At 55.7% G+C, this 22,616-nt stretch overlaps 1 protein-coding gene across 1 annotated transcript in view; it reads left to right on the top strand.

Annotated features, from left to right (window-relative positions):
- Nucleotides 1–22,616, top strand: part of THADA (THADA armadillo repeat containing) — a 55,267-nt gene that overhangs the window by 6,000 nt on the left and 26,651 nt on the right. Inside the window, exons 3-24 of the mRNA XM_078596072.1 lie at nt 1,339–1,514; nt 2,347–2,531; nt 2,675–2,707; nt 2,877–2,925; nt 3,516–3,703; nt 6,749–6,843; nt 7,497–7,619; nt 7,848–7,972; nt 8,420–9,114; nt 9,461–9,724; nt 10,597–10,766; nt 11,351–11,506; nt 12,271–12,396; nt 12,759–12,882; nt 13,506–13,642; nt 14,635–14,790; nt 15,456–15,594; nt 16,566–16,701; nt 17,822–17,958; nt 20,359–20,510; nt 21,151–21,260; nt 22,471–22,603. Coding sequence (XP_078452198.1) covers nt 1,339–1,514; nt 2,347–2,531; nt 2,675–2,707; nt 2,877–2,925; nt 3,516–3,703; nt 6,749–6,843; nt 7,497–7,619; nt 7,848–7,972; nt 8,420–9,114; nt 9,461–9,724; nt 10,597–10,766; nt 11,351–11,506; nt 12,271–12,396; nt 12,759–12,882; nt 13,506–13,642; nt 14,635–14,790; nt 15,456–15,594; nt 16,566–16,701; nt 17,822–17,958; nt 20,359–20,510; nt 21,151–21,260; nt 22,471–22,603 — 3,609 coding nt within the window. The remainder of the gene's footprint in view (nt 1–1,338; nt 1,515–2,346; nt 2,532–2,674; nt 2,708–2,876; nt 2,926–3,515; nt 3,704–6,748; nt 6,844–7,496; nt 7,620–7,847; nt 7,973–8,419; nt 9,115–9,460; nt 9,725–10,596; nt 10,767–11,350; nt 11,507–12,270; nt 12,397–12,758; nt 12,883–13,505; nt 13,643–14,634; nt 14,791–15,455; nt 15,595–16,565; nt 16,702–17,821; nt 17,959–20,358; nt 20,511–21,150; nt 21,261–22,470; nt 22,604–22,616) is intronic.

Here is a 22,616-nt window from a genome sequence, read left to right as displayed (position 1 = left end):
CAAAGAAAAAAATCTGGGGGGCTTAGGTCCGGTATTTGGAGTTTGCATGTTCTCCCCGTGGTCATGTGGATTTTTCTCCGGGTCCTCCGGTTTATCTCTCGACATTTAGAAACGTGCGCTTTGGAGTATTTTCTTGCCATACATTTCCACGCGATGAGCTACTGTGTTGAGATATCCATTTGTGATAGCCAAGTCGCTTTTGAAAAAGAGCTGTATATTTCAGTGGGCCTTACCTGGTAAAATATTATTTTTTTAGTAGTTTTATAGTTTAATATCATCTCTCCCTTCATGTGTATTCATTTTCTCCGGGCGCTACAGTTTCCTCCCACATGCATAAACACTCATTTATCGGCTGAATTTTTAATTATTATTATATATATAGGACTGCAGAGCTTGAGAAATGGTTGGCACCGGCTCACCGACTGGCTGCCTTCCAGCTTGTCCGTGGTCGCTCGGCGATCTTGGGATGCAAGTCGCACGGACGACGACGCTATTTAAAGCGAATTATTATTAGAAATATTCTTGGTTCTTTCGGTAAAGTCACGTAGAAGGGTAATAATAAAATAATAAAAATAAAACAATAAAATACAATTCTTACGACGTTTCGGCCACAACGCAAGCAGCCGTCCTCAGGTGAAGAACAGGTCTGTTGGAAAGACAGCATCTGAAACTTGTCAAACGTCCAAAAAAAACCCTGCTAAGAAGATGAGACCCAGGTTTGCTTTCCTGGAAAAATAAAGACTTCTCTATAGATGTATTACTCACCACTGTAAAACGTAGATAGGTTCAAAGAAAATAACAAAAAGCTACGATGTTTCGATCGCAACACATTCGGTCGTCATCAGGAAAAAGGGGGTTAGCTTCTAAAGACAAACTGTTTCTAAAAATGGCTTAATGGTAATTGTTTTTTGACCCTTTTATCTGGCAATAAAACTGACACCTTTTTTACAAGGAGTCATGTCTGCATAGACCACAATACCTGCAGTCATAATGCAAACAAAAAACATAACTCTGATAATGTATGCACTGTCCTTGAAGTTGATTGGTCCACACCCGAGACAGCTTTCCTTAGAGCCTAGTCTCACATGGTGTTGGACCAGATGACGCCAAAAGGCGCACAACTCAAAGACAACGCACCATCAGAGTATGAGAGCTCGGGGTAAGCATTTACACCATTGGAACCTCATTTGCCATTAAAACTGACACCTTTTTTACAAGGAGTCAGTTTTGTTGCCAGATAAAAGGGTAAAAAAACATTTATCATATTTTTTACTGGCAAATGAGGTTCCAATGGTGGCTTAATGGTGTTAACAGTGCCGTTGCCTTTTTGTCTGGCAGGTGGGAGCTGCCCTGCAGAGGGCGAGCGAGAGGGCGAGCCACACGGCCAAGGGCGATCCGCCTGCGGGTTCCGAGAGCCACGTGGCACGCGAGGTGGCGTGCCGCTGCCTGCGCGTGCTGACGCTCGCGCACCTCACCGTGTCGTGGAAGAGCCCACTCAAGCGGGCTCTCGCCAGGTACCCTGCACGGACCCACGGCCGACTGTCGATCCAGCGTCGTTGACGTTCGCTCGGGTGGTGGTGCAATCGGTGACGCGGCAAACGGATTTCACTGGCCGCTGGACGCAGCAGGGGAAGTCTTGGGGCGCGGCAAGCGCGGCTGCCTTGACTTTCAGCGTGCATCAGGGGGCTTGAAGGAATGCGGCGCGACGTCTTCACATCGGAGAGATGAGTTTGTCTGTAATTATGTGGGTGGCTCTTTGTGTGGCCATCTCATCGAGAGAAAGAAAAAAAAACAAAGCACCTGGCACAAGTGTGTCATTAGCTGCACTTGGGAGACAAAGTAACGATGCTGGCCTTTCCAGCCCCTTGTTCTAACCGTAATTGATGGTTCGCTAAGAAAGCTTTTCCTGCGGTGGTTGGTTGGGTGGGTCAGAGGTCAGAGGGCTGAGCTGGGACCACCAAGATCCTGGATTCGAATCCAGTGGATCCGCTTGCGATCAAACCGGGTTCATAAGTGTCATTAGTTGATGGTCTCGGCCTTGTCGCAACATTTCTGCACAGAAAACCGTCATGTGAAGTTTGTTTCTGCACTTAATATGGCAAAATTCCAGCTCTAGGAATTGGCGAACGTTACTCTCGTGTGGCAGGGCAGGTGGAAAAGTGGCACGCGAGAAGGGTCGCACTTTCCTGCGGAAGATCCACGTGGAATCTTCGTGACGTTACGTGACATAATGGCACAATCAGGATACAATTGAGGATAATTTTTGTGAACCAAATATACAAAAAAAAGAATGCTTGTGCCCACGGTATAACCATGCTAACGAGCGGCTTTTTTTGCCGACCCCAGCCTGCTGGAGTCCCAGCGTGGCGAGTGGAGGGTAGTGGCCTGCGACGCCCTTGCCGGGCATGTGAGCGACGCTGTGGGGCGGAGCGGGCGCCAACCCGGTGGGGAGCCGTCGCCCACGGACGCCGCGAGGCCGGGCTGGCTAGCGGTGTCCACGCTCGCCTGCTGCCTCGAAAACTTCCCGCTTGGTCAGTGCAGCGCCACTCTCTTCGCCTTTTATTTCTGTTGTCTCTCGACACCACCACCGCCACCATCACCACCCTCCTCTCTTTGTCACCAAATCAACAAGTCTGAACTCTGCCTGATGTCTTCCTCGTGTTTTCCCCTGCAGGCGAAGAGGCCTTGGTGTCTGTGCTGTCCCCAGGTGTGTAACTGAAATGGGTGCCGGCCTTGTCTGTGTCCGTGTTCCTGTGAGCGTCGCGTAACTGTGCACGCGCATTCACACGTCGCGCTTTCGTTCTCCGCCGCCCGTGGGTTTGTTCTTCGCGCGTGCACAAATCGCGCTCGGCGCGCGCGTGTCCGTTTTGTTCCAGTTCTGGAGCTCCTCCTGGGCCTCCTGACCGACTCTGTCAACCGAGCCAGGTGAGACGCCTTCCTAAACAACACCCGGAGTTCGCAGTTGAGGTCGCGCTACGACAGAATCAGCGCAGCGAACAAGATGGTGGAGTCTTGGTCGACCGGATTAGCACACCGGTGAACGGAAATTAACTCAAGTAGGCATCTGACGAATAGGAGGAGACGTGTCACTTCTTATACTCGCGATTCGCACGGTGCATCTTCCCTCTCAGAATCAATTGTCAATCATAAATGCAACTGACCTGAAGATGTTAACTTGGTGTTAATGACACTGAACAATCGACACGGAACATAAAACACAACATAAATGAGACGGTACAGTATGTACAAGATAAGAAATAGCCCATTACTGAAGTGAATCGTAACCTTGTATAATAATATAAATAATAATATACTCGGGTCATAGGTGGGGAAGTGGGTTTTGTAATCGATACATGCTTGCACTTAAGCAAATCTAAAGTGGAGAAGATGAAATCGGACGTTGATGCTGTGGTGTGTCGTCGATGCCGCCGCCGTGCGCTGCCGACGCCGTTGGGAGGGTGTTGTTATGCTGCTGCTGCTGCTGCTACTGCTGCTGCTACTGCTGCTGCGTTGAGGGAGTGCGCAGGGAAAGCGGCGGAGCGGACCGCGTGGATGCACGAGGCGCAGGCGGCGGTCAAGACGACGATGGTGCTGCTGCAGAAGGCACTGGGGCGCCTAGGGAAGGCTCAGGACGAGGACTCGATGTCGCTACGGACAACCAGCGCAGGCTTTCTCCGCTGCTTCGTGGATATTCTTTCTGATGGTGAGCCGTCAGCAACGCACTGAAGTTAGCGATAATAACTAAACAGGTGAAATTATGAACATAGCCGTATTTATTCATCCAGGTACGTATCACCAAGTCTGATTTTTCATGGGGGTTCTGCAATGGGATGTTTGGCCAGTTAAGAATTGTTAAACACGTTTTGGAGAATGCTGGCGTACCTGGGAAGAATTATGTGGAGATGACGCTCTCCCAACTCCTCACAGACAGCTACTGGAACCCACTTTGGGTACCGCTGCCATCACCTTTTCACATCGCAGGCCAGCAGGCTTGGGAGAATCACATCCACCTCTAAAGTGCTGAAACACGGGCCTACACAGCCCCCAATATTTACATAAATTACAAGATGTTGTGTAATTAAAACGTCCACGTGTTCACATTTAAATATATTCATACCACGCCGAATCTCTGTTGAACATTACTGCAGAGCAGTAACGTTCAAACTCCTCACCGCCCCTAATAGTGCAGCTGAATGACCGATATTTTCCAGTCGTGTGCAAATCAAAATCAAGTCTCTACACGTTGCACACGCCTGATGGTTGGTGACCGCAGAAAAATGCGCCGGGGGACGGGCGTGAGAGCAGCACCATCGTGGAGGAACTTGCGAGCATGAGACCTGAACTCTACCGTGAGCCATACGGCTCACGGTAGAGACGTGCACAGATGTCTGTCGCTAAGTCTGAAAGTCGCTCACTGACGGCCCTTAATGCCGCGCTGACACGGCGCTGTGCCGTCGGCGGTGGCTACGTCGGGGGGAGGCGTGAAGGCGTGTGTTTGTGTTGGGTGCGGGGGAGTGCCTGTGTGTGTGGTGGTGGGGGGGGGGCTGGCGTGTGAGGTTTGAAGGATTGATCGGTAGGAACTGCTTTGTCTCTGCGGTGAAACGTGAGCCGTTCGACGAGGGGACGGGCGGACGCCCAAGGGGGGAAGGTGGGCGAGGCGGCCGGGGCCAAACAGGAGGATGAGCTCACGACACGACACACACACACGTGCCTGCGTCCTGCTGTTGGCACGCCGGCGCGTTAACACGTAACGCTTGAACAAAAAACGACGAAAACAACAGGGGAAGCTCTTACCGTCTTGGTCGAGCAAAGAGCCCCCCCCCCACCCCCCCGTCCCCGCGCTAAACCCCATGGGTGCACGGCCGGCCGCATCCTGTCGGTGCCCGTCGTCCGAACTCGGGCGCCGTAGCGCATTCTCTCTCCGGTCTCGATGTGATGAACTGCCACGGGTTGGGGCTGCGATTCGAGTCGTAATAATGGGTCCTTGTCGTCGTTAACTTTGTGGTGGTGCGTTGTCACCACCTCCTGTGGCTGCAGGGGGTCATGTGAAATAATTGTTCGTAAGATACGAATGGAAATACTCCATTCTTGCACGCACACACTATTCACCGCACGCATCGTGAGCGCAAATCAATGCTGTTGAATGGATGGCTGATTACTCACCAGCCAAGCGTGTGTTCAAACTCAAGATATGAAACCCGCACCTCTGTTTATAACAAAAAAATGCAAGAAGTTGGGAGGGTTTGCAAAGAGGTGATTTCCTTCTGTTGATCAAGTTTGGCGTTGTGGCAATATTCTCTGTGGAAAGAGGATAAAGAAAGATCCCCCCCCCGCCGTGTGTATGTGTGTGTGCGCGCACATGCGCACGTGCGCAGACAAAAGGGGGATGAATTCTCCCATTATCAGCAGGACAGGGAGAGGGGCTGCCATTGAAAGCCATTGAGGAAACTCTCCCAGGCTCCCTCTGCATTGCAGAACAGCGGTGACCACGCAAAAGCGAAAGAAAAAAACACTGCTGCCAATGTCCTTGTCCACGCTGTGAATTTTGGCACGGTCGGCAGTATTCAGCGGTAATCTCGGCATTACAAACAATACCCGTAGCCCACACGGAGCAGCAGCAATGCTCGGCAAACTGAACCGTGACCTCCGGCCTTAGCCCTAAGCACTGACCGCCACACTCCGTGTGAATGCCTCAACACGGCCATTGATTCGCAATCTGCTGGCATTGACGCGTTTAGTTTTTTCCATCCAATCTCCGTTTTTTTTGTGTGTGTTTTTAAACGGCAGAGTCGTGACCTCCCTGGGCCCCCACTGTGGTGGGCGGTGGCGGGGTCACGCCCGTGAGCGCCGGGCGATTATCCTGCCAGAGCGACCCTTTTAAAGGCGCCCGTCCCGTTTGCGCGCTCGCGGTTTTGGTTTTTGCCCGGGCTTATTGTCTCCGGGAGATGATGGCCCAAAGAAAAAAATACTGCCATTTGTCTAAAAGGTTTTTTGGCGATGTGTGGAGAGAGAGGACAGGTGATGGAAGGATGGAGCTTGGGGGAGTTGAAATGGGAGTGAAAGGTGGGGAGGGGACCTGAGGAGTTGGGCCATAATAATCTGCTTCAGCAGCATTTTATCTTGGGCATCATTCTACCGTTAATTGTAATGGTTGATCCGCTTTAACCAACAGACATGAACAGAGGCTCTTTTACGAGGTTATGCAGGGGGGCAAAATCAGTTCTCAAAGAAAAGAATCTTGCAGGAACTGTGACGGCGGAGGTTCGTTCCATTCCTCCGAGTGCTAATCCTGTTCGCGAAAACAAAACGACTCCAGAGGATGGGTTTAGGGGTCACAATGGCAGAGACTCTTGGAAACTCATTAGTGGCAAAGCTGTTTGTACTCCGACTTGGCCACACATTCTCCCCCGTCCACCTGGTGCTCTCATGCCACCAAGACCGCCCCCCCCCCCATCCCTTAACACACTCTGATCCAGTGTGGTCAACTGTGGTTGACTTGCAGGCTGACGGGCTGATACTTTAAAAAGGCAACGCTTGCAGGCTTTCCTGGGTAAATAAATGGCTCTATTGTGATCATGATATGAATGGCATTCATTATTGCTATCCGACGCGATAAAGTTGCCTTGGAACGTGGCACGATGCGGGAGGGAGCTGCCCCTGTGTGTGACGCGTTGACCCCACGCATCCTGTCGATCTCTCCGGGTGACCCCCCCCACCCCCCACCCCCCCCCACCCCCCACCGTGGCAGCCGGGTTCCTGCGGACGTGTCGTGCGGCGGCAGGCATGGCCGCGGTGCTGCTGCTGCTGTTGGGCCCCGACACAGCGTCGGACCCAGCTCCCCTGGTACCACCACCGGCTCCCAACATCCGCCTCCTCTTCATACTCCCCCCTCCATCCCCGCACTCCACCTTCACTGCTCTCCCCTCTTGTGGAAAGTGAACTTTTATGACCAACCGTGTGTTCGCGGTGAAGGCTTCCCACTTGGCACCTTTGCTATCCAATGCCATCGTTTGCTGTCCCCTCTCTGCACTTCAGCCCCATCCCGTCTCACTCCACCTCCAGGAACGTCACATCTCTACTTGTCTTCCTCGTCCCCTTTGATGGATGTCCTCTATATTTGTGCAGCGTCTTGAGATGCGGTCGCATTTGAGCACTTTGTAAATCAAAATTGTGTTGGATTATGTGCCAAGTTGCAAAAGCAAGCAATGAATAAAGGAAGCTCAGTGGCTTTCGATTTAAAGCTTTCGTGACTGCGGGGATTCATATTCTTGGTTCTGAATCCCTGCAGTCACGAAAGCTTTAAATCGAAATTTAACCGCCTCTACGGGAAGGGTTTCCACATAACTTTAAGATACCCTTACTTCCTTTCTACGTGACTTTACCGAAAGAACCAAGAATATGTAGCTCAGTGAGTCGCGGCGGTGGCTTTCTGCAGTATCGCCGTTTGATCGCACAGCCGAGGGTTTTCCGTTCCTGCTCCCCACCCTGGCCCGAAGCTCGCGCTGGCGCTGTTGGGCTCACGGGAGGCGGGCACCAGCGGTGGTGGCGGCGGCGGCGCGGTGGCTCTCCCGGCGTGGGCGAGCGACGAATTCCAGCGCTTCTGCGACGTTGCCGCCTCCGTGAGTCTCCCCTTCGTGCACGAGCGCCAATCCGTTGCTTATTGTTGTTGGGTAACTGCAAACTCTGGCTGCCCGAAGCCCTGCTGATGCCCTACTCATTCGTCGTTAATAATAACATTGTTGTCGTGTAGCGGTCCAGATTGAAACCCAAAATGACACGAGGGAAAGTGGCACAGGCCGTCCGTGGTGATGGAGGTGCGGCGGGAACGGCTGCCGCGGGTTTTGCAGGACCGGGAGACGTGGCTGAGCGTGTGCCACGGGACCCTCGCGATGCTCAACTGGGACGTCGCGAGCGGCCCCCAGCTGCGCCTGCTGCTTCGCGTCCTGCGGCCCCTGCTGGAGCTCGCTGCTGGGTGAGCGGCCCGGCTCCAGGGCGCCCGATGGAATGTGACGTCTCTGCACTTAAACTTGCTGCTGCGTAAACACAGCGCAGCTTGCACCGCTGGGTAGAGATGAACCTACCGGGAGTGCACTTGTCACGCAACAATGCTTTGGTCCGTTGATTTCAAATGGGCTTTTTTATTCAATTGCACTCATAATTATTGATTACTGAATAGGGCTACGCAGTGCACTAAAGAAATGTGAAAAACACTCAACAAAAAATAAATATTACATTTAATTGTGACCCCCCCCCCAATGGTGACAATTCAGGCAATTCCTAAAGGACAGATGGAATAGTTCCATGTCTCCTGTTCATCCAGCAACACACCTTGGGTTCAGGCCCTGACGAGTTGAATATGACATCCACTCTCGTTGTTTCCTGACTGAGCAAAGTCCTCCCTGCCCACCGTTCCATCCAGATCCCAGGAGCCCAGTGCTGCGCTCACCCTCGCCCGAACTTTGACCCTGTGGACGGCCTCCGCCCTCGCGGGCCTGGGATCCGAGGCGGCGAGCGCGACGCCGCTCCTGCGCTCTGCGCTGACGGACAGCGGCCGCTGCGACGAGTTCACCTCGCCGTCGCTCACCCCGTGCGATTCGTCGCCCCGGCCACCGACGTCCACGCCAGCGGCGGATTCGTCGTCGTCGTCCTCTTCGGCGGAGGTGCCCGCGGCCGACCTGCTGGTCGAGCGCTACGTGTGGGCCAACCTGGACCACCCCCTGGACGGCGTGCGGCACGAAGCGCGGCACATCCTCGCCAACCTCCTGAGGGCCCACCGCGCCGCCGTGGTCCCGGCACGTCCCTCTGCGCTCGGATCCGGCATCGGCGGAGACGCGGCGGCGAGCCCGGTGGACGGGCTGGCGCGGGCCGTGGCGCATCGGACCCTGGCGCTTGGCTGGCGGTGCCGGGCGGCGTTTGGCGCGGCGCGGGCGCTGATGGAGGTGCAGGGCCCCTCCTGGCTGCTGGCGCTGGCTCCTGGCACGCCCCGCGGCCTGCTGGTGGCGGCCGCCGTGGACCCCGCCATGTGCCCGCACGCGGCGGACTTGCTCGGGTCGATGAGTCGCGCTCACCTCCAGGAGATCGGCCACGGTGCGGAATCGAGGGAACGGCAGGACGGTAAAAACAGAACCTCCAACTTGATCAAGTGTGCCTTGAGCGGTCGCTCTAGCTAAGCTTTAAAATCGATTATTTCATACGTGCATTGAACTGTGTATGTAAGAATCAATTATAAGCTATGCACGCAAATTATACACTGTTCCTTGAACTTAATTGATATAATATGATCCCCGAATTGTGAGAGTCCTTTTTAATTGGAGCGATTCGTCACTTTGCCTAAACCCGACCACAGCAGCCAGGACTGCGACGTTTAAAGAGCCGCGCCGCCGGCTGCGGTTGCACCCCAGGTAACGATGACCCTGAACCCGCGACGCCGCAATCGGCACGGCCTGCGCCCTTTTTTCAGTCGACGGCGTTGGCATTGGGGGCGATTTTGCGGACCCTTGGCTGCGCACGTGGGTGTCCCCGCTCCTGGAGGTGCTGTGCGCGCCGGCGTTGGGAACGGGCACCGCGGAGGAGGGAGACGGAGCGGAGGGAGACGGAGCGGAGGGAGACGCCGACGCGGAGACGGGGAGGAGTCGCGTGGTGGAGCAGTGCCTCCCACGGCTGCTCCAGTCCAACCCGGCGTGCCTGGCTCTCACTGTGCAGGCCCTGCAGGCGCGCCAGCCAGGCAAGAGATGCCCACAATACAATTACAACTCGACGTGCACTTACCGTAGAGTCTCCACGTGACCGTATTTCTAGACGGTTTACAGAAACGGTGGGAGATAATTAGTTTGCAGCGAGAGAGAGGTGGTCACGGACACAGGAGGTAAGGAGCCTGGACGTAGGCAGGGGCAGGAAGTGTGCAGTACAGATGGCTGGGGGAAAGAGAGTTCCAGACTCGCAGCAGAATGATCTCTCACAGGGCAGGTGCCTTTGAAAAACAACTCTCACACTGTGGGATTGTGACACCGTGAAAGTTTGTTTTTGAACACACACACGCACGTTGATGAGGCTGCCTGTCAGCCGAGATAAATGTATGGAGGATGGCACAAATTCGTCACGTAATACCTAATACCCGACCGGTGGTAAAGCGGCCAGCATATCATCATGGAATATACTCACAATGCATGGACTGTACCCACAATGCATGGGCTGTACCCACAATGCACAGGCAGCTTCTGGGATTAGTGGGTGTGGTCACGCCTGACCTACTGCGCTACCGCTCTCCACACGCAAAAACAAAGATCCTACGTACTGCCAACCTGCCAGGCTGTCGGGACCAGTGCCCACAGTGAGCACCTGTGAAGGGTCACGCGGAATACGAGCTGAAGGCGTCACCAGCATCACTTGTGGCCGCCTCTATCTCCCCGGTGCCAATGTTCGCCATGTCATCATTTCTGGAGAGGTCCCAGGACCGATTCAGATATGACCCGCCACTGATCTTAGCCATCGAGCTCGGTCGGGTTCCTGGGTTAGCAACGCAGCGCGTCAACCACCGCACCGCCGCCGCGCTCCCCGTCCCGCCGACCGGTGCCGCGTGTTGCCCCGCGGGTGCAGGCGGCCGAGGCAGCCTGGGCGGGCTGGTGGCGTGCCTGCGGGCAGCGGCGCGGTTGCGCGGCGGCGCCGGTGCCGGGCACCCGGACGGCGAAGCGAGGGCAGCCGCTCCCGACCGGCTGCTGCTCGGCGAGGATCTGATGGAGCGAGCTCTCGCGCACCGATGTGACCAGGTTTGTGTCGCGCTCGGTCGATGCGCTCATCCCGGCCGCCGAGGTTACGGGTTCCTCGGTAGTCAGCCGGGTCCGATCGCGACTGTGAATGGGCCGCGGTGCCACCACCCCGTAGCGCTCGTTTGGTTGGAGCGTAAGCTGGAGGGCTCGCGAAGCGATGAAGATACGATTTGTCAGGCGTGGAAGGATTCGTGAATGGATATCGTGCTCGCGATACGTGCATCGGATCACGTGCGCAAGAATAGATTATTTTTGTGCACATTCTGCACACGTTATGTTCAGGATGATTGATGAGATTGTATTAATGAGACGGAACAAACGAGAAACATACAAATGCAACGGTAAAAAGAAGACGAGAGAAACAACCTGTTTATTCATATATTTGCGACTAAATCGGGAGAGTTCATTGCTTCACGGGGGAGCCTGGGAAAGGGCAAGGAGACGATTCGTGACATTCTGCCGTCTCCCCACATCCCATGCAAGTTACGCACAGCACCCAGCCCACGCGGCAACGATGCCGCCACCGCCGCCGTTGCGCCTCCGCCGCACGTGACGCGGCTCCACGTCCCCCGCGTCTTCGCCAGGTCCGCCTGGATGCGCTGGCGCTGCTGTGCGAGAGCGTGCGCGCCACGGAGCCCGTGCTGCCGCACGAGCTGGCGCTGCTGCGCACCGCGCTGCCGCTCGCCCTGCCCAGCTGCTCCGCAGCCACGCGGCGGGCCACGCTGTCACTCCTACGCAAGGTGCGGCCGCATCACCACGGGTGCCATTCCCCCTGGCGGGCACTCACTCGCGATTGCCGCGTCTGCCGAGTTTACTCTAATCCCTAACCCCCATCTAGTTGTGTTTGGTTTGTTGTCCTTCATGCCGAGCATGCGTGTGTGCGTGTGTCATGCCGAGCGTGCGTGTGTGCGTGTGTCATGCGGAGTGTGCGTGTGTACGTGTGTGATGCCGAGCGTGCGTGTGTACGTGTGTCATGCCGAGTGTGCGTGTGTCATGCCGAGTGTACGGTGTGCGTGTGTCATGCCGAGTGTGCGTGCGTGTGTACGTGTGTCATGCCGAGTGTGCGTGTGTCATGCCGAGTGTGCGTGTGTGCGTGTGTGATGCGGAGCGTGCGTGTGTGCGTGTGTCATGCCGAGCATACGTGTGTACGTGTGTCATGCCGTGTGTGTGTGTATCATGCCGAGCGTACGTGTGTGCGTGTGTCATGCGGAGCGTGCGTGTGTGTGCGTGTGTCATGCCGAGCGTGCGTGTGTGCATGTGTCATGCCGAGCGTGCGTGTGTGCGTGTGTCATGCGGAGCATGCGTGTGTGCGTGTGTGCGTGTGTGCGTCATGTGGAGCATGCGTGTGTATGTGTGTACGTGTGTCATGCGGATCGTGCGTGTGTATGTGTGTACGCGTCTGTACGCGTGTGTACGTGTGTCATGCGGAGCGTGCGTGTGTACGTGTGTACGAGTGTGCGTGTGTATGTGTGTGCGTGTGTGATGCTGGGGCTGTTGTCCACAGCTGTTGCTGCGCATGCGGGACGGAGCGCTGGCGTGGCTCCGGCAGTCGGGCTCCTCGCCGCATCATCGACACGGCCCGCCGGGAGTGGACGAGCGGCGCCCGCACGTCGGCCTGCAGCAATATCGCGTGAGCCGACCGGGCGGTACCTTGGCAAACCCTCGCGCCCACACCAAAATAAAATCAACCTCACCACGTCTGTCACGATAACAGACAACAAACAAAGCAGATGAATGTTGCCGGCTAGGGGGCCGCCCTTGTTGGTTGGCGACACAGTGGCTCCGGATCGGGGACTTGAGGCTTGCCATATATTTGTTTTCGATCACGAGGCAATGGCATTGTTGTTGATTCGTCCTCGTGCTCCACTGCCAACACAGCGGGGGGCCCACTCGTTATGCGCTCACGCGGCTTGTGGGTGCGAGGCGATGGTTCCCCGCCGACGTTGCAGTTTGTCGCATTTCCTCTTCCCGCCGCTGACGGACGACCCCCAGGAGTTTCTCTTCTGGCTGAGCGACGTGTCGTTCGACGCCCTGTTTCCCGGAGCCTCGTTCCCACGCAAGTTCATGGCGCTGAGCATGCTGGGATTGCTTGAGGAGGTGTTCCCCGACTTCCCAGGTGAACGCTCCACATTCTCCCCCTCGCGCCCACACCCACACGTCCTTACCGACCAGTTAAGTAAATAAATACATTCTCAAGTTCTCTTGCTTGTGGTGTGCATCCCATAGACGTGTAGGTGTTTTCCCGTTTTAAGTGGTGTAACTTCGTTTAATTTTTTATATGGCTGTTGGAGTGGAGCGGTGATGCGGTGGTTAGCGCGCTGCTCCAATGAACCTGGCAAAGCTTGGTTCAATTCCCCACCACTGCTGACATCATTGGCGAGAAATATCTCAACCGGTCCCGAGCTCCCCTTCACCACCCCAGCGTGGTGAAGTTTGGTGAAACAGCACCATTGACTGACGTGGTGTCCCGGACACCTTTGTCCGGCAGTGGATTGCCACGTACACACTTGCGGGCTTGATGAAAGTCTACAATCATTGCAATAATAATTAATTCGTAGCTCCACGGGCGTTTCACGAGATAACGAGAGTTTCTAGTTTTTTTTAAACGATTCAAAACCCTCGAGCACCGAACGCGTGAGGGCGCCGGCAAGGTCGTCGCGTCGCGCCGGCAATGCGGTGACCGTCGAGCCAGACGGTCGTGTTGAGCCCGGCTCTCCGCGCTGCCGTCTGGCGGTGCAGGGTTCAGCCTGGCGGAGGCGGTGACGCCGGAGCGAGCCCGCGTCCTTCTCGGCTGCCTGGCCGACAACTTCCCCGAGGTGAAGCGGCTGGCGAGCGCCCTGCTGCAACTGCTGCCAGCAGAGCGGCTCGGGCTGCAGGTGCGTGATGCGTGCCTCTCTTGATGCGTCGACATGGATATCGGTCGGTGAATTGAAGCGTCGCTATGCGACAAGCAAATGGCATTGCCTTCAGATATAACGTGCTCAAGGCACCGTCGCATGGAGTGGCTTGGCAGCTGCGTGTGGTGGTAAGTGCGGTGGGGAGTGGTGGCGTAGCGGTTAGCGCGCTCTGCTACGAACCCGGTGGTCCGAGTTCGATTCCCGCTCACGGCCAACACCGGTAACGATTATCCGAACCGGTCCTGAGCCTCCCCTCGGTCGACTCAGCCTCAATTAAGTACCTGGTACTTAAATGACCAAGGTGCTCTGCAAACCCTCGAGCTACCATCAGAGATTTGTTCATGAAGCCATCCAGATATACAAACACAGACAAAGCTTTCATCGAGAAGATGGATTCAGATTGAGCGATCATTAGAAGGACGTGATAATCCACGTCAAGTTATAACTGCTGTGATTGTCACTCTTCCACCCGTGCTGTTTTCGTTTACTAATTCAAGCTCATTGACATGCTAATTTCTCCAACCCCCAGCCGTCCCTGCACGCCACAAACCCTCCCTCCCTCCCCCCCTCTCCCCTGTGAACTCCTGCAGCCACGACTCTACAAAACCCCCCTCTCCCCCCCCCTCCCGTGCCTATATAAAGCCACAACAGCAGATCATTCTTTCTCACCTGATGACGGACGCTTGTGTTGCGATCGAAACGTCGTGTTCTTTTTATAATTTTTTCTATCTACGTGACTTTACCGAAAGAACCAGAGAGTATGTACTTAGTGCGGTGTGTAAACATCGGCACTTGCAAGACAAGGCGACCGGGCGTGGTGCTGGCCCACCCACCCCCTCGTGTGCCGTGCCGGCCTTCATAGGTGCTAATCACCAACAGCACTTGCCCCAAAAGCCCGTTCATGCTATACGGGGTCTATTTGTCTTTGGTGGTAGGAGTCACATTCTCACCACGTGCGTGTTTGCGTGCAGACGGAGGAGTGCCTCCGCTCCCTGCTGGGGGCGGCGCTGGCGCTGGCCTCCAGCCCGCGACCCTCCGACCCCTCCACGGCCGCCCCCCTGCTGGCCCTGCTCGTGCGCTGGGCCCCCCACGCCGCCCTGAGCCGCGTGCTCCCCCAGCACACGTCGGTAGGCGACGCCTTCCCGCACCCGGGGATGTTCCAGCGTCTGTGGTCCACAGTCATTCAGCAGTTGAACGTCTGTATGATGGATGACGCTACCGTTTAATTTCTGAGCACTGAGTAGGGGGTGGGGTCAGACAGGGGAATATGGACTGTAGTGACGAGAGAGAGAGACGTGGAGAGATACAGGGAAATGGACGTAGAGCAAGAGAGACAGATGGACACTGAGAGTGATGCAGAGACACAGAGAGGACGAAGAAAGACGGGACATTGAGCAAGAGACAGCGGGACATGGAGAGACGCAGAGAGACAGACCACGCGGTACACAGGGAGAGACGCAGAGAGACAGACCACGCGGTACACAGAGAGGGACACAGAGAGAGAACAAGAGAGGCGACACACATTGAGGCAGGCAAGGCGAGAGACGGACACTGTTTGACTGTCCCTTTCTCGAGGGCCATGTGCTCGTACAGTTGTTACAGTGTATGTATGTTGAACTTCTTTCGCACCGTACGGAGCCAACCTCGCTACTAACCGTGCTACTAACGGCCCATCACGACGAAATTGTACGCGAGAGCCACTCCTGCCCCATGGACGGGAGAAATAAAACGTTAGCTCCGGCTCGTGTGAGCATGCGTTCGTCTCCGTCGCCCCCCCCCCCCCCCCCGCTAGGAGGACGGCGTTGAGCAAACGTGTCCAGGAGGGCGAGGCGTGGGAGAGGTCACGGGGGCGGATGCCGTCTCTTCAGCCTCCCAGCCAGATGGCGTCCAAGACAAACCAGGCCGCAGCCTGGAGTCCAACACGCTGGCAGGTCTGGTTTGCACGGTGGCTGCACCGCCGGCGCAGGTGACCCGGCCCGCCGTGATGCTGGTCAACGCCGAGCGCATTCACGAGCCGGACGGAAACGGCATGGTCATTTGGCGACGACTGGCAGAAATCCCGTGTCGTGCACACAAAAATTATTATTTTGCGTTCCTGTAGCTGATGCTTGAAGGGTTAGTTTGTGGGGCTGCCCATTGGAATCAACAGTGCGGCAGTGTGGAGTGTGCGTATGTGAGTGTTGCATCTGTGTACAGGACGTGTGTGTGTGTTTGACAGTTTAGCAAAGCGGAGAGCAGTTTTGCATCTGCCAGTCAGTCTGGTCTGTTAATCAACAAACGACGGCCTTTGTCCTGTGACTTGCAAGAAAGCCTTCGGTACTCTAAAGTGCACCCAGCCTCGCACAACAATCATGGTAAGGGGCCATCCATTTAGTAGGTACGCAAAAATCTGTCAAGACTTGACCCCTCCCCCCCTCCTTGTACGTACGCAAACTTTTTACACCCCCCCCTCACCTGCGTACATACGCCTGACGCACCCCCCCCCCCTTCGTTTCCTATGTGTACGTACATTGTCAGTAGACCCCCCATACGCAAGCGTACGCGTTTGGGTTAACCCCCCCTCCCCCCTCCATGCTTACGTACTAAATGGATGGCCCCTAACTCTATCGACAGTGCCGAATGGTGGTGCGGATGCGTGCGCGATATCAATGATATCGTGCCGTGTGTGCGCGCGCGTGTACAATGTGACCTGTGGCCCCGTGGTTTGCACGCTCTGCTACAAACCCAGCGACCTGGCTAACATCGGTGGCGAGTAATATCGGAACCAGTCAACCCGGCCTCAAATCGGTGCATGGGTGCAGTCGCGTGCAACGGACACCGACACCGGGGAGATCAAAGTCGTCTGGTCGTGGTGCTGATGCCGCCGTCCGTTGTCTTTGTCGTGGGCATCGTGCCGCTGCAGTGATGGGCGTGCTGGTGTCGGGCCTGGAGGCCGACGTGGCCGTGGCCGAGCACAGCCTGCTGGAGGCGGCGGGCACGCGGCCCATGTACGGTCGCCTGCACGCGGCCGCTCGCCTCCTGCACGGCACCCGCCCGGGGTGAGTTTTCTGGGCCGGCGCGAGACCGCTCGCTGCACCGATACTGGGCTGGGGGGGGCGCGGGGCTTTGGGTTTTCTCTTCTCCTGGGGCCTGCAAGCATGGCTCAGTCGCCCTCGCCGTTTCATTTACCCCAAGTAAGAGCCGTGTGCTGCGGAACATCCGCTCCGTGTATAAATGCAAATCTTTAAATCCTCAACCCATCGTGCTGTCGGCATCGTAGTGTCGCGCAGAGAGCGGTGGCGGCGTGCCGCGTTCGAGAACGGCCTCCGGAAGGTGACGTCACTGAGGTCCGTTCATTTGCCTCTAATCCACACGACGTAGTGCCTGCCACCTTACCCGCCTGTCCTGCTATATAGAGTTCATACTTCATGGCCATTCAACTATTGGAATAAACCAATAGTGAAAGTTCAAACAAAATGTCACCGTCATTTTTTTTCATGGTCAATGGTCACCTGACTGGCTCGCTACATTTGGGAACCTGGTTTCTGCATGCGACGGGAAGCTAATGTGCCCGGAACAAACACGGATTCCAGTGGATTGCGCTCATACTCCATGCCCATCAATCGCCTATACTTTATTTGTATTTATTATTTTCTTTACCTACGTGACTTTACCGAAAGAACCAAGAGTATGGATCCTTGCAGTCACTTAAACTTCAAATCTAGAATGACATCAATCACCTACTGGCAGTTTTGTCTCCTGTCGGTGCCACTTTGTTGTACACTAGGTGATGGTGGTGGTGGTGGGGGGGGGGTCTCACAGGTAATGGTTCCACCACTGCCTGGTCCACCAAACCCACATCGCTCGCCACAGGTGCGCATCTTGGCCTGTGATCTATCATTTGGGACCAGGTCGCTTCTGAAAAAGAAGCTAATAGCTCAGTGGGTTTCACCTGGTAAGATAAGAAAAAAAATTGGTTTATAAAAAAATTGAAGTGATTTGTTTACCTTTTCTATACTTTGCACTCCTATTGCATTCGTTTTTGTTTTGCTCGTCGTTGTCATGTTCTGACCTGCCCCTGCTGGACATCTGTGACAAAGAGCTTCACAGCTCATCGGATTCCTCCAGTCGAAGTAAATAATCTGATCGATTCTAATTCGGCGGCATTGGCTGTTGCAGCTCTCTGTGCGCCGAGCCCGCGTGGCAGCACCTGCTGGAGAGGCTTCTGTCGGCCGCTTGGCGCGTGTCCCGCATCGCCTCCCGCGTCGTCAACAGCTCCTCGCCCGAGGGCTTCATCCCGGACCGCCCCGGCACCGGTGAGACCCCGTGCTCTGGTCGCCCCCCCACCCCTAACGCCACCAACACCGCCGCCGCCAATCTCGGCGTTTTGCCGACGCGTCGCCGTGCTCGGTGCTCGCGAGCCGAGAAGTTTGCTCGAGTTCGCGGTTCAAGTTGCCGCGGAGCGACGGCCGCTCGCGTGAAGCGTACAGCGATGCCTGCAGCGCCGACGGGCGGTGGAACGAAAGGAGATCGCATTCTAATTCATCGCCCGGCAAGCAGCAGGAGTGCACGTGGTGCTTCCTGCCGTTACTTGCTCAGTCGCAATAGGTGCCCATTAGAAATGTATTTTTGTTAACTTTACTCGCCGAACAAAAGGAATGTAATTGTTGAAAAGACGCAGGTCTAGAACACAACAGGGTATGTACGTACATATCCACGGCGGTTCTCTGGGAAGTAACCAGAGTGGAATGAAGAGGCATAGGCGAGCAGCGTCGAGTGCTTTTTCAATTTTTAAATAATTATTCTGCCAAGAGCATAAAATGTCAAATCGGTGCGTATTACCTGCCCATTACAAGCTGGGAATGCACACCGAGAGACACTGAAAGCAACACGAGGATTCGAGAACAAATGATAATTAGACTCCTTATTGGCCGTTAAGAAGCCGCGCACGCTTGAGAAGAACACCGCCACTGCCGGGGACGAGACTGGTGAAGGAATGGCGACGACACCAGGGAACAACAACGTGCCCAAGAGGATGACCAACGTGGAGGAGGAGGAGGGATATGATCAGCTCGTACACAGGAGCAGCGAGATGGATTTCAACACGGCAGGATGGCAACGGCCTTTCATCCAGCAGTGAATAGGTAATGGCTGACAATTTCTAATGGCACAAAAAAAAATGCACTTCCATTAGCCGCAGATGGCCGCAAATCGCTGCCGGAGGACTCTTCCAACGGGCAAGCGCAGGACAACTCGGCCGCATGTGCCAGGGGTCCTTCCTCTCTCACCGGGGGAAACCAGCGGGTCGCCGGTGTTGCCACGCCGACGGCAAATGGAGAGTTGCCGTCGGCGCCAAATATTTGCCTGCCGCGCTTGGCCGCGTGCCCGGTGCCACTCGAGGAATTTCTGAGTGGAGCTTTCAAAGCCTGTGAGGTGGGACAGAGGCCAGCAGGCGGAGACACACACCGCCGGTGCAATGTGCGTAGCAGCCCGTGGGCTGCTCTGTCGGGAGTGCAACGGATGAGACGAGGTCGTGACTACAGTGCAGTATAATCCGCCGCGGTTTTATTGAATCTTTTCGATGAGAAAAGTATCGCAGAGGGGGCGCAGCTGCAATCGTCCGCTGTGCGCCGCGCGCCGCGGTGAAGATAAGGGGGGGGGTAAGCGCGGGACAAGGAGTCTGTCGTCGTTTGCGTGGACACAATTCTTTGTCTGGCTCGTGAAGCCCCCTTCTCTCTCGTGTCTCGTGACCGCCCCGCTGTCCGTGACCGCAAGCCGCTCCATGTGAACAGCGAGAGATGTGCGTCACCGCCCTTTCTGGGCGCTCGCTCCCATGTGTATTTCTTTGTCCTCGTTTTATTTCGGGTTGCATTTCTTTTTTGGGGTAGCGGTTTCCTGCGTTAAATCTCGATTAAAAAAAACATTTTCTTTAGAATCGCTTTTTTGTGTTTAGTTTGTTGTCTTTCCCAGCACCTCCTGATTAGCACAGTGGGATACGTATGGTGTGAAAGAAGTTCGACATACAAACATACGTTTAAATCAAAGCACAGCAGGGACTGTTTGTACGTGTGGATCGAAGTTAACTGATCCAGCGCCAAAGGGAGCTGGGAATGGCTTCTCCGAGTGCTCGTGAAATGAACGTGTCTGACACCCATCGGCGTAAACTTCCCATAATCTGGCAAACCCGCAGCTGTGAGAATGCAGAGATGACTCCAGCTGAACCAAACCCAAGGTCAGCAGGTTATCATGGCCATTACAGCTGATGCCACCACACTCATCATCACTTGCTTCCTTCACTCAATCCCGTAGTTGCTGCAAAGACCAGATCTGTCCTCCATGGGTCACTCTTAACAGTATCCCACCATTCTCTTTGGTTCTTTCTGTAAAACCTCCATTGGCTGGAGGTTTTTTCCCATGGTCACCAGAACCCGGGTCTGATTCTGTCAGTAACGTGCCCCCTGCACGTTCGTCCCATCCGCCAAAACCTCTCTTCGGTGTCTTAATGTCCTCCCCTTACCGTCCCCTATTCCAAATGTCCCAAGTTTCCTACCACCTGATCCTTCCACGAAACCAAATGCTGCTCTTTGTTTCCTGAGGCTTGCGCTGCGCTGCCCGAATGCTCGTCGAGCCGTGTCTGTGCCGAGCGTGCTCGCGAGTCGAGGGGGGGGAGGCCGGACTCGCGCGTTGCCCGACCCGTGCCGCTGTGACCTTCGCAGGCGCGGGCTGCGTCGTGGCCGCAGAGAAGGAGTGCGAGGGCGCGCGCAGCGTCACCGCGCAGGCCGTACTGCTCTGCTGCTGGCGCAGCATGAAGGAGATCTCGCTGCTGCTCGGGCAGCTCTCCCAGCATGCCGCGCTGCAGCCCGCTCAGGTAACCAACTTCCTAAGCAGTGTGCCCTCCCCCCCCCCGCCCTCCCCCAACACCGCACCACAGAATTCCACCGGCCGTGCGTGAGAGCCAGGCAGGAAGCAGGCAACAGATTCACCCACTCCATGCTTTGGAAAGTTTTTGTGATTCGCAAGTTACTATTGGATTTATTTCGGGGGCGGGGTGATGTTTCGTTGCCATTTCGGCGCATGCCGATTCTGTGTCGGTGCAAATGCATTGCCCAGTCTACTGGTGGATGAGGACGTCGGCACGCTCTGGGGGGCCGCGGGGGGTTGTTGGGCCACACTTGACGATGCTGGTCAGCGCGGCTTGATGAAGGCGGGCAAGTGGGAGCGTAGAAGCACAGCGCGTTTCAGGCCATTTGGTTACACTCACAAATAAAGAGGCGTAAATAATCGGCCCTCGCAGGAAGAATTCGCCGCGTGAGAATATCACTCTCGGGTTCTATCCGACGAAGGCAGACGAGTCGCTAACGCGTCCGCGGGCCGCGCGATTAAATGTTTTTCCAGCGCTAAATCCGTTCTGGCCGCCGAGTTGCCCTCGATTCGATGCGATGCGATGTGTGTGCGTGTGTGTGTGCGTGTGTGTGTGCGTGTGTGTGTGTGTGCCCGCGGCCGTGCAGTTGGAAGCCGTGGGCCACTACTTCCGGCAGCAGCTGCTGGAGTCGAGGCACCGTGGGGCCTTCGAGTTGGCCTACGTGGGATTCGGAAAACTCGTGGACGCTCTCGCTCGGTGAAGGGCTCGCCCCTCACCCCGCTTACTTACCCCCACCTCCCCCACTCACGATCACCGCTCCCCACAATCCTGGCACAACCACATCTTGCCCCCGAAGCAGAGCCTGCAGCTTCCCCGGAGAGCATGTTTCTTCATGTTTTCCCGCTTGTCAGATTTTCCCAATTTAAAATGCAGACAAGTTAAACGCACTTCCCAAGACCTCTCCTTACTGTGTCAGTATTTAGTTGTGGTCAAATAGCTCTGAGACTTTCTTTCGCATTGTTTAAACCAAAATTGCAGTTGTTGTTAATGCATCGTGTCTGTGCATTTCCGCAGAGCCCTGCCGAGACGATCGTTCTCTTTTTGCCATTTTTTTCCCCCCCTCCTCTTAAACATCCCATCGGCCTCTTGCCCTCCGCCCCGGTGACAAGGAGGCCTTTGTTTTTGTTTAGTTATTTATTTTGCGTGCGCATTTATGTAATCTCTCAGCAAGAGACACTCAAGGGATGACACGTCAACCCTTTATCAGTGATGGAGGAGAGGCCCTCGGAGGCACGAGGTCACAGGGCAGCGGCAGATAACGGATTATAAAAGGTGATCCGGAGTGCCGCTCGCTTTTATTTCTGGCGGTCAGGAGCCCGCGGCGGGCCACTTTCATGGCGCTATCGGCCCGCGTGCCGCGAATTGGCACACAGTTGAAGTGCTGATTCCAGTGACGCACGCGCACTCGGGAGCACACGCACGGCGGCTGCGGCGCTGCCGGCCTCATGCGCTGTCTCCAGGTTTGGCATGAAAACATGTGCTCCAAGTGATTGCATTTGTAATTGTGTGCATTGTGTGCGTTATGCGTGCATCCTCCCGTGGGGAGCGGTGGCGTAGTGGTTAGAAGCGCTGTGGTACGAACCCGCACCCCGAGTCGCGATTCCCGCTCACGGCCAACACCAGTGACAATTATTTGAACCGCTCCTGGGCCTCTCCTAGGTTGACTCAACCTCAATATCGCCACGAGGGAGACAAAGGCGGCCGGACATGGTGCTGGCCACCCACCCCCTCGTATGCCCTGCCGGCCTTCTTGGATGCTCGCGAACAGCAGTTAGTCCTCCAGTCTTTTAAGGGCTATACGGAGGAGGGGGGAGGGGGTCTCTGTCTTTGTACGCCCTTGTTCACGTGTGTGGTCGTGCATCCGTACCCTGTGTGTTTTGTCGACGTTTTGGGGTGGCCATCGCAGAAGTGAGGACCCGGCCTTGCAGACTCTGCCGCGGCAGTGGCTGGAGGCGGTGCTCGGCGAGGTGAAGGAAAGTGCCGCGGCTTCTAAGCTGTGCGCCACGCGGCGCAGCGCCGGAGTGCCCTTCTACATCCAGGTGTGTGCCAGCA

The sequence above is a fragment of the Lampetra planeri genome, chromosome 7, assembly GCF_965212315.1.
Source record: "Lampetra planeri chromosome 7, kcLamPlan1.2.h2, whole genome shotgun sequence".
Lineage (NCBI taxonomy): Eukaryota > Metazoa > Chordata > Hyperoartia > Petromyzontiformes > Petromyzontidae > Lampetra > Lampetra planeri.
Note: the sequence above shows the minus strand (reverse complement) of the source record. Positions and strands in the feature narration are given on the sequence as shown.